Below are 11,029 nucleotides of genomic sequence, written 5' to 3'. Positions count from 1 at the left end.
TCCTGTAATTGTCACTTCTTTATTCTTTCTCGCTCCCTCCCTCTGTCTTTTGTTTCCCAATCCCCCTTTCCTTCTCTCTCTGTCTGACACTCTCTCTTTCATCATCTCTCTCCCTTTCTCTCCCTTTCTCACATACTCTCTCCCTCTCCCTCTCCGTCTCTTATTTTCCTGTTCCCTCTCCCTCTCGCTCTCCGTCTCTTATTTTCATGTTCCCTCTCCCTCTCCGTCTCTTATTTTCCTGTTCCCTCTCCCTCTCCGTCTCTTATTTTCCTGTTCCCTCTCCCTCTCCCTCTCCGTCTCTTATTTTCCTGTTCCCTCTCCCTCTCCGTCTCTTATTTTCCTGTTCCCTCTCCCTCTCCCTCTCCGTCTCTTATTTTCCTGTTCCCTCTCCCTCTCCCGCTTATTCTCTCTTTCATTCTTTCTCTCACCATTTCTCTCGCTGTCTGTCTGTCTCGCTTTCTCTCTGTCTTTCTATACCTTTCTCTTTAACTGACTGAAAGGGTTCTTCCATGCCACACACTAATCTGAAATTAAATCTCTCTAAGAGCAGAGAGTATTTTTCTCTGTGGTTTCTGCAGACTCAAATAAAATAAAATGTTATTTGCCACATGCTTCGTAAACAACAGGTGTAGACTAACTGTGAAATGCTCACTTACAGGCTCTTCCCAACAATGCAGAGAGAAAGAAAATAGAGAAATAATATAAAAGTAAAAAAGTAATAATAAAAGTAATAATAAATACACGATGAGTAACGATGTCACACCCTAACATAGAGATCTTTAGTTGGTTTGGTCAGGCTGTGAATTTCTATGTGTATGATCTAGATTTTGTATTTCTATATTGGCTGGGTGTGGTTCCCAATCAGAGGCAGCTGTCGATCATTGTCTCTGATTGGGGATTATACTTAGGCAGCCATGTTGCCTACCTATGTTGTGGGATCTTGTTTCTGTTTGTTTGGCTTGTTTGATGTATAGCCTTTAGAACTTCACGTTCAGTTGCTTTGTTATTTTGTCAAGTGTTTATTATTATAATTAAACATGTACGCATACCACGTTGCACCTTGGTCCAATTCTTTACATGATGAACGTGACAGAAGATCCCACCACCAACGGACCAAGCAGCGTGGCCAGGAGGAGAAGACACCCTGGACACAGGTGGGGAAGACATTTGGACATGGGAGGAGATATTAGCCGGTAAAGGACCCTGGGCAAAGGAAGAAGCCCAGGCAGGAGAGGATCAACGGCGACGCCGAAGTGCACAACGACGAAGGAGGCCCGAGAGGCAACCCCAAGAAACATTTTTGGGGGGGCACACGGGGTGGTCGACGAAGCAGCAGGAGGCCGTGAAAAGACTGTGGAGGAGGAGGAGGCGCTATAGTAGAGGCCCTCCAAGACCTGCAGCTCAACAGTCTGAGAGAGGAGACCACCACATTGCGGGGGCTGTTAGCTCAGAGGGAGCAGGAGTTCTCCCTTCAGAGGGAGGCGCTACAGGAGGCTCACAGGGAAAAGGAGTCAGTGGATGCACTGAGAGAGGAGTTGGCCAGGCAACAGGAGGAGCTGAGAAAGGAGTTAACCCTTCAGCAGCAGAGAGCTCAGTACTTAGAGCAGAGGCTGGCGAGGCCAGGTTGCAGAGCAGAGCCAACTCCCCGCACTCGCTTTGAGGAGCGTGTGACCGTGCAGGCACCAGGCTATGCGCCGGCGTTGCGCACTGTGCAGCTAGGGCGCCTTCACAGACCCGTGGTTTCCAGTCCGGTACGGCCCGTGCCTGCTCCTCGCACCAAACCAGTGGTGCGTGTTTCCAGTCCGGTACGGCCCGTGCCTGCTCCTCGCACCAAACCAGTGGTGTGTGTTTCCAGTCCGCTACGGCCCGTCCCTGCTCCTCGCACCAAACCAGTGGTGTGTGTTTCCAGTCCGGCACGGCCCGTGCCTGCTCCTCGCACCAAACCAGTGGTGCGTGTTTTCACTTGCTCTCACTGTATAGGTGATCAGTCTCTTTAGGCTAGGTCCTCACTCTTTCTGACAATCTGTGTAGGTATTCTCTCGTGCTCTCTCTCTCTCTCTCTCTCTCTCATATGCAGGAATCATCAATGTAAAGGTTTACTTAACACTGAACAAGAGAACAACAAAGAACGAGGACACAACAAGACACTAACAATCACACACAACACAACACTGAACAGTCCAGGGCTATATAGGGGTGGTGATGAGGTGCAGGTGCGCTGGAGGTTTCCATTCCGGTGTTGCTGATGTGGTGCGCTCAGACCGGTGGCTCAGTAGACCTGGGGAATCAGAGCGCTGGAGGGGAGCAACGGGAGGAGACATGACAGTACCCCCCCTTGGATGCGCGGCCTGGAGGTCGACCACGAGGACGAGAGGCGGGCCGGTCAGGGCGGCGACAGTGGAAGTCCCGAATTAGGTTGGGGTCCAGAACGTCCCCAGCCGGAACCCAGCTCCTCTACTCAGGACCATACCCCTCACAGTCCACCAGGTAACGGAGCCGTCACCCACGCAACCTGGAGTCCAGCAGGTCCCTCACCGCATACGCAGGACTCCCGTCAATGTCCGGGGGGAGGGGGGGGGGGACACATGAAAAGTGGGTGAGACACGGTAGTGAGGGGGAAGGAGCAGCTGGGACGATACCTCATTTATCCGCCGGAGGCCCTTAAACGGCTCCACAAACCGGTGGCTCAGTTTCTTGCAGGGCAGGCGGAGAGGGAGGTTTTTAGTGGACAGCCAGACACGATCACCAGGCTGGAATACGGGGACCTCACTGCGGTGGCGGTCGGCTTGGTCCGTCTGCCGACGAATGGCCCTCTGGAGATGGACATGGGCGGCGTCCCAGACCTGTCCGGCCCTGCAGAACCACTCGTCAACAGCAGGCGCATCGGTCTGGCTGGGTGTCCAAGGGGCCAGGCCCGGCTGGTACCCCAGGATGCACTGGATGGGAGTGAGCCCCATGGAGGAGTGAACAAGGGAGTTCTGGGCATATTCTGCCCAGGGAAGAAACCTCGCCCACTTACCCTGCCGGTCCTGACAGTGGCAACGAAGAAACCTCCCCAGCTCCTGGTTCATGCGCTCCACCTGCCCATTCGACTGAGGCCTATATCATGAAGTGAGGCTGGCCATGGCCCGATCTTCTCCAGGAAAGCCTTCCACACTCGGGAGGGGAATTGGGGGCCATGGTCCGAGACGTTGTCCTCCGGAAGTCCACAATGCCGGAAGACCTGTTGGAACATGACCTCAGCGACCTGGAGAGCAGAAGGAAGACCAGTTAGTGGCAAAAAACTGAATGATTTGGAGAACCGATCTACGACCACCAGGACGGTTGTGAAGCCATCAGAACATGGGAGGTCGGTGACAAAGTCTATGGACAGGTGTGACCAAGGTCACTGAGGCACTGGGAGAGGAACTAGTTTGCCTTCCGGGGCGTTCCGAGGTGTCTTCGTTTGGGCACATATGGAACAGGAGTTGATATAGCGGGAGACATCAGTAGCCAAGGTGGGCCACCAGTATTTTTGTAAAGGTTTACTTAACACTGAGCAAGAGAACAACAAAGAGCGAGTACACGACATGACACTAACAATCACACACAACACAACCCTGAACAGTCCAGGGCTATATAGAGGTGGTGATGAGGTGCAGGTGCACTGGAGGTGATTAGGGTGCGTTGGGTTTCCATTCCGGTGTTGCCGAGGTGGTGCGCTCAGACCGGTGGCTCAGTAGACCGGCGAATCAGAGCGCCGGAGGGGAGCAACGGGAGGAGACGTGACACTCTCTCATCGCAATGCCTTTGTGTTTGTTACCGCTCATCTCCTCCTCTCAGTCACAGACAGCACAAGCCTAGCTCTTTGTGCTTGAAGGGATTATTTCGCTTAAATGGAAATGCTAAATGACTTGGAATAAAACAAAGGCATGAAAGAATAGAATCCAAGGCAGGATGAATCAGAGATATTATGATTATAGATCAGAAGTGTAATAATTCCTTCAAAATATTGTCTGTGGTTCTATGTGGTTATACATATACTGTATATCTGTGGCTCTGGTGCACCATGTTTAATCTTTATTAAAACACAAGCACATGTTGATGTTGTTGTGTAATATAGACAAAATGTTAGTGTCAACAAATCTCATTCAGTGAGCTGACAGTTACTGCCACCACTCTGTGTGTGTGTGTGTGTGTGTGTGTGTGTGAATGGGACAAGTGTGTTGTCTGTGGCTGCCACATCTGATATATCCTGATGGGAAATTGTCTGGGTTGGCAGGCAGTAAATGTTCTCTCGCTTTCTTTCTCGCTCTCAGAAACACACCGCTTCTCGTCTCTGTGGCCGTTTATATATGTTGTCGTGGCGATAGTCATCTCATCTCCCTGTTACTCAGGCAAACAAACACTCCATGGAACACTCAGTAGAACTGACAGCAACCAGCCAGTCTCTTTAACTCTTTATCCTACTGTCACAACATACTGCCTTCTCATTTATCCCGTACGGCTCATAATCTATTCACATCACCGGTTCTCAAAGTGTCACAAACGTGCCAAGGAACCGCCCCCAGGTGTGTCTGATTCATTATGTGAAAACACCCTTCTGCTCATAGTTTCTCTCCCGCAGAAATATGCTTTTCCCAAGTAAAGAAGAGTGTGACAGAAGATGTTAATGGGTAGGAGGGATAATGAGCGAGATAGAGAGGTCCTACATCGGCTAATTAGAGCAGGGCTTCATGAGTTCAAGGACGATTTTAATTTAGCAGATAAGATGAGGGGAGGAGGGGGTGAAAGGGGTGAGATGGGTGAGACTTCCAAGATCTTAATTACTGCATTGATTTCTCTATGGTGCTGCCTCGGGGGAGGAGGAGTGAGGAGGGAGGTGGTGGGTCTCTTTGGGAAGCTCAGTCTTCTTAGCTGGAGCCAAGTTCAGTTGGCTCCGGCCAAAAGCTCTGCCCAGGTCAACTATTTCCCTTTCAATTACTCAGACACTCACATAATGCATTCATCTCAGGAGGAACCCGCTAAGCCCCAGGGATGGACACACACACACGCGCACACACAGACACACACACACGCATGCACACACACACACACGCATGCACACACCCGCTCTCTTTCTCTCTTTCTCTCTCTCTCTCTCTCCCTCTCTCTCTCTCTCTCTCTCTCTCTCTCTCTCTCACACTCTTTCTCTCTCCCTCTCTCTTTTATTCTCTAGACTCTCTCTTTTATTCTCACACTGTTACGTGAAAATAATAATTTTTGATAACCGTTGAGGAATTCTATCAAATAGGGCAAAGGCTGCCTCTGCAAACTCATTGCCAATTACTCTGTTTGACCTGGGTTCTACATCAGTTGAATCTCTTGAAAGTTTTTAAGTAGGAATAGGCCTACATTTGAATGCGGACTTGGAATAGTACTTTGTCGGTAGCACTGTGTGTGTCCGTGCTTGTGTGTGTGTGTTTAGTAGTAGCAGTGTGGGGCAGTCCCGCTCCTCATGTGCTGAAATAGCAGTGGGCTGGATTTGAACACATGCTGCAGTGGTATATATGTTATCCGTGGGCAACCTTAAAGGCCCAGTGCAGTCAAAAACATTATTTTCCTGTGTTTTATATATATTTCCACACTACAAGGTTAGAATAATGCTGTGAAATTGTGAAAATTATGATAATGCCCTTTTAGTGTAAGAGCTGTTTGAAAATACTGCCTGAAATTTCAGCCTGTTTTGGTGAGATGGAGTTTTGGCCTGCCTGGTGACATAACCAGGCGGTAAATTAGATAATAAATCAATAAGAACGAGAGTTCAAAACCTCTCTGCCAATAACAGCTAATTTTCAGTTTTCCCCTCCCCACTCAGACCACTCCTAAATTCTTGCTTGAGAAATTGCTCTTTGCTAAGAAGCTATGTTTGTTTATTTTTACAATTTTAATTGAAAACAATCACAGTAAGGTACTTAATTGTTACCCAGAAATGATTTGATATTGAGAAAAACAACTGCATTGGACCTTTATGCTTGACTCAGTCCACTATTCCTGGTCACAGCTGGATAGAGGCAGGCAGGCACGCACACACACACACACACACACACACACACACACACACACACACACACACACACACACACACACACACACAAGAATACCAGGGGTTATGAGTTAATTGGCAGCAGAAAGACAGAGCTTGCCTGTACACCACTATCTAGGTGTCATTAAGGTAATCTACAGGTGTGTGGATGAAGACCTCTCTCAGTCATGACTTGTAGCTACTGCTTGTATTCCCTCTAGACAGCTAGGCTAATCATAACGCACTTATAACATGATAGTCATTACAACAACACAGCAGTAACGCATACATTATACTGAGAGAAAGCATTGAGGCATTGCTTCAGATATACAATGGAACATGCTGATTTTAGAGAGTGAATGTTGATGTGTATCAAACAAAGTAGCATACCGCACGTTATGGAAATAGTAATTTAGAGCTGATATGCAATTGATATGCCCGTTGTATAGATGTCTGTCTCCGTAGTACAACACAAACAACACTGTCACAGACACATCTCGACTGGGCAGAATGAATGCAGAGTTCAAGTCTTCATGCCTGACACACTGAGGGACTGAGAGTGAGCAATTACCATACTTAGGGACTAATTAAAGCAGTAGGCTGGTGTAAAAGTCCTTATCATAATGTGTTTCTGACTTATGATATTACTGGGAATTGTGGACGTAAACATAACCATGCTGTAACTGTAGCAGATCTGCCTGACTGACATGTCTGTCCTCCAGGACCTGTGTAGCTCAGTTGGTAGAGCATGGCGCTTGCAACGCCAGGGTTGTGGGTTCGATTCCCACGGGGGGCCAGTATGAAAATGTATGCACTCACTAACTGTAAGTCGCTCTGGATAAGAGCGTCTGCTAAATGACTAAAATGTAAAAAATATAAATGTTACTCAGCCTGCACTGTTTTATACAAGTTTTCTGGAATAAGTCATGAATAGCATTTTTTCAGAGAAAACAAGTTTCAATCAAAACATATTTTAGTAACTACTTACACAGAAAATGGAGTGTGGGTATTCTCTTTTCAGCCATCTTCTACCATGTATGTGTATATAGATTACATTTGATTGAACAGGACCGTTTCTCTCTCCCTTCTTGTCTAACTTTTTATTTTAACCCCTCACCGCTCTCTCTCCCTCATCTTCCTCTCCTCTTCCTGCAGTGGGATTCCATCAATGAGATGGATGAGTATTTCAGCCCCATCCACACGTACCAGGTGTGTAACGTGATGAGTCCCAGTCAGAACAACTGGCTGAGGACAGGCTGGATTGCTCGTGACGGAGCCAGGAGGATCTACATCGAGGTCAAGTTCACCCTCCGGGACTGTAACAGCATGCCTGGAGTATTGGGCACCTGCAAGGTACGAGATGGAGGGGTGAAAGAGTAAGACAGGTGACAGAGGGGGAGAAGATTTAAACAAGGGTTCCCCAACTTCCCCAATTGTTATTTTATTTTGTATTGTTGGACATTAAGATTGTAAAAACACCAGCAAATTTAATTTTGGAAATACTATATGTTCCAAAGTATTCTCACACATAATAGAGAGATATACACAGAGTATACAAAACATTAAGAACACCTGCTCTTTCCATGACATAGAATGACCAGGTGAATCCAGGTGAAAGCTATGATCCCTTATTGATGTCACCTGTTAAATCCACTTCAATCAATGTAGATGAAAGGGAGGAGACAGGTTAAAGAAGGATTTTTAAGCCTTGAGACAATTGAGGCATGGATTGTGTATGTGTGCTATTCAGAGGGTAAATGGGCAAGACAAAAGATTTAAGTACCTTTGAACGGGGTATGATAGTAGGTGCCAGGCTCACCGGTTTGAGAGCAACGCTGCTGGGTATTTCATGCTTGATAGTTTCTTGTGTGTCTACAAATTCCCGTGCAGTCAACAAATTATTGTTAATTTTAAACTGGGTAGTTTGAACCCTGAATGCTGATTGGCTGAAAGCCGTGGTATATCAGACCGTATACCACAGGTATGACAAAAAAATGTAACGGTTAACTTTTCTAATTACGTTGGTAACCAGTTTATAATAGCAATAAGGCACCTTGGGGGTTTGTGGTATATGGCCAGTATCCAGGCACTCTGCGTTGCGTCATGCATAAGAACAGCCCTTAGCCGTGGTATTTTGGCCATATACCACACCACCTCAGGCCTTATTGCTTTATTATGTTCTGAAACCCTGACCATCCACTCAAGAAAGAAATTGGACCGCAGCTGAATCTAGGTGATGATCCCTGATTTAGACCTTGCCACTTAAAAATGCAACTCATTGACTTGGTCAATTCCATATGTCTCATCAAAGAAGAGAAACAGATTTATTTTAATTTACCTTAATTCCAAGAGTGCAGTCCTTTTTTTTATCATCATTGACAATCTGATTTCTCTTTTCACAGTAAACCTGTAAACAACTGTGTGTATGTGTTATGTTATCTGATGAACAGGAGACATTTAACCTGTACTACTATGAGTCAGACCGAGCGGTGGGCGCGGCCATAAAAGAGACCCAGTTCACCAAGATCGACACCATCGCTGCTGATGAGAGCTTCACTGGAGTGGACCTGGGAGTCAGGAGGCTCAAACTCAACACTGAGGTTCGCTCACTTATTAGAAACCAGAGTGAAGGCCTCCCGAATGGCGCAGCGGTCTAAGGCACTGCATTGCAGTGCTTGAGGCATCACTACAGACCCAGGTTCAATCACAGGCTGTGTCACAACCGGCCGTGACCGGGAGTCCCATAGGGCGGCGCACAATTGGCCCAGCGTCGTCCGGATTAGGGGAGGGTTTGGCCGGGGGGGCTTTACTTGGCTCATCGCGCTCTAGTGACTCCTTGTGGCGGACCGGGCACCTGCAGGCTGACTTCGGTCGTCAGTTGAATGGTGTTTCCTCCAACACATTTGTGCAGCTGGCTTCCGGGTTAAGCGGGCGGGTGTTAAGAAGCGCGGTTTGGCGGGACATGTTTTGGAGGAAGGATGACTCGACCTTCGCCTCTCCCGAGCCCGTTGGGGAGTTGCAGCAATGAGACAAGATCGTAATTGGATCGCAATTGGATATCACGAAATTGGGGGGAAAAAGGGGGTACAAAATAAGAAACCAAAGTGCAAAATGATGTTGGTTGATATATATGTTTTGAGTGAGCAATGTTGATTTCTACTTCTTAGCCAGCATGGTGCTAAAGTGAGTGGAGCACCTAATCTCATGCCTTTCACAGTGCCACATCTGACTTTGCTCCCACTTGTATTTTTTTATTTTTTATGAATCATTGTGATGTAATGTCCCCTCCTTCTCCTCCAGGTGCGAGGTGTGGGCCCCCTCACTAGACGAGGCTTCTACCTGGCCTTCCAGGACATCGGGGCGTGCATCGCCCTGACCTCTGTGAGGGTGTACTACAAGCGCTGCTCGGGCGTGGGCCGCAACTTGGCCGTGTTCACTGACGTGGTGACGGGCGCTGACTCCTCCTCCCTGGTGGAGGTCAGGGGTCAGTGTGTGGACCACGCCGAGGAGAGAGACACGCCCAAGATGTACTGCAGCGCCGAGGGGGAGTGGCTGGTGCCCATCGGGAGGTGTGTCTGCAGTGCGGGGTTCGAGGAGCACAGGGAGTCCTGCGTCGGTGAGTCACACTCTGGGTCATTGATATTGTGTTGGGCTACCTTGTTTTACATGATGTTACTGTACTGCAGTACTTTATCTTTACTTTACTCTACCTGTGCTCAATCTGTGCATTTGTGGTCAATGTTCAGCCTTGGATGTTTTCTGTGTGTTTTGTGTGGTTCAGTTGATGGTTGGTTTGGTTGAATAGCTCAAGTCCTGAATAATTTTTCAACTTTTAAGATGATAAGCTGTGGTGAGTCACGGAAGACACAAGTCTTTTTTTATTTTCTTGTCTCTCTTTAATTTTTGTGTTGTTTATTTTCTCTGATGGACTGACCTCATTTAGGGACCAGTGCATATTTTGGGTTGCCAGGGTTACGGTAATTAAAAACTATTAATCACATCCCCATGATAATTAAACGCTAAAAGCATTCCGTCGGCTAAATGTGCCAAACGAGGCGAATGAGGCACGGAACACTGGTTCACCTGTCTTGTTTGTCACACACACACACACACACACACACACACACACACACGTCTTCTCTCATTTGCATACCTGTTTACGGCCTGAAGGAAACACACTCTCCTGGGGAGCAAGGCATTGACGGCTCTTGGCACACACACAAACACACACGGAGAGATGAAGGTAAATGATGTGTATGTGTTTGTGTGTGTTGCGGCGGGTAGATACTCACGCTTTCCATAATTAGTTGGCGTCTCCCATTAGCACTCAGATCAATATGTATGCAGAAAAGCAGTCAGCTAGAAAATGTAGTTTTTTATGTTTTAGATGCTTGTCTCATGAATCTCTCCATTTGCGTATAGTCAAGACATAAACATATAGCATTACAGTAGTGCCTAGTCTTTGTGGTAGCTGCAGTAGCTGTAGTAGAGGGCTGACGTGTATATGTGTGTGCCTGCGCACGTGCGTGTGTGCTGGTGTGTGTGTGTGCTGCGTGTGTGTGTAGAGGACTTGTCTCTCTGTGACCTAACTGGGTCACTGTGATAATTCACCTCTCTCCAGTCACGCACATCCCAGGACACGAGACCAGCCAGGTCACTCGAGTAGTATGTGTGCACAAGAAAAAGAATTAACTGTGTGTGTGTGTTCGTATGCACTATGTATGTGTGTGTGCATGTGTGTGAGCGCAAGATCTTCTACGTGAAAGATTGTGTGATGTCACGTTAAAAGTGTCAGGGAGGAAAAAGAAGAGGGTGAAGAGAAAGATAGAGGGAGAAGAAAGAAGAGAATGGAAGAGGAGAGAAGAGACGGATCCCTCTCTTTGATACAGGAGGCTAGTCGACAGCTCCCTTGTCACGCTAAAAGTGACATTCGAAATAGAGCATGTCACTGCAGTGTGTGTGTGTGTGTGTTTGTGTGGGTGTGGT

At 47.5% G+C, this 11,029-nt stretch overlaps 1 protein-coding gene across 1 annotated transcript; it reads left to right on the top strand.

Annotated features, from left to right (window-relative positions):
* Window positions 1–7,198: 7,198 nt before the first annotated feature.
* LOC311118452 (ephrin type-A receptor 8-like) lies at window positions 7,199–9,659 on the top strand (the record flags this gene model as incomplete). The annotated part of the gene is made up of 3 exons (XM_084193253.1): window positions 7,199–7,396; window positions 8,494–8,643; window positions 9,344–9,659. Coding segments are annotated over 3 exons (664 nt in total), but the record flags the coding sequence as incomplete, so codon positions are not given.
* Between the last annotated feature and the right edge of the window lie 1,370 nt (window positions 9,660–11,029).

This window comes from Coregonus lavaretus (genome assembly GCF_964263955.1).
Source record: "Coregonus lavaretus genome assembly, contig: HAP1_SCAFFOLD_9830, whole genome shotgun sequence".
Taxonomy (NCBI): Eukaryota; Metazoa; Chordata; class Actinopteri; order Salmoniformes; family Salmonidae; genus Coregonus; species Coregonus lavaretus.
The sequence above is the reverse complement of the archived record's forward strand: the minus strand, read 5'-3'. Positions and strand labels throughout refer to the sequence as shown.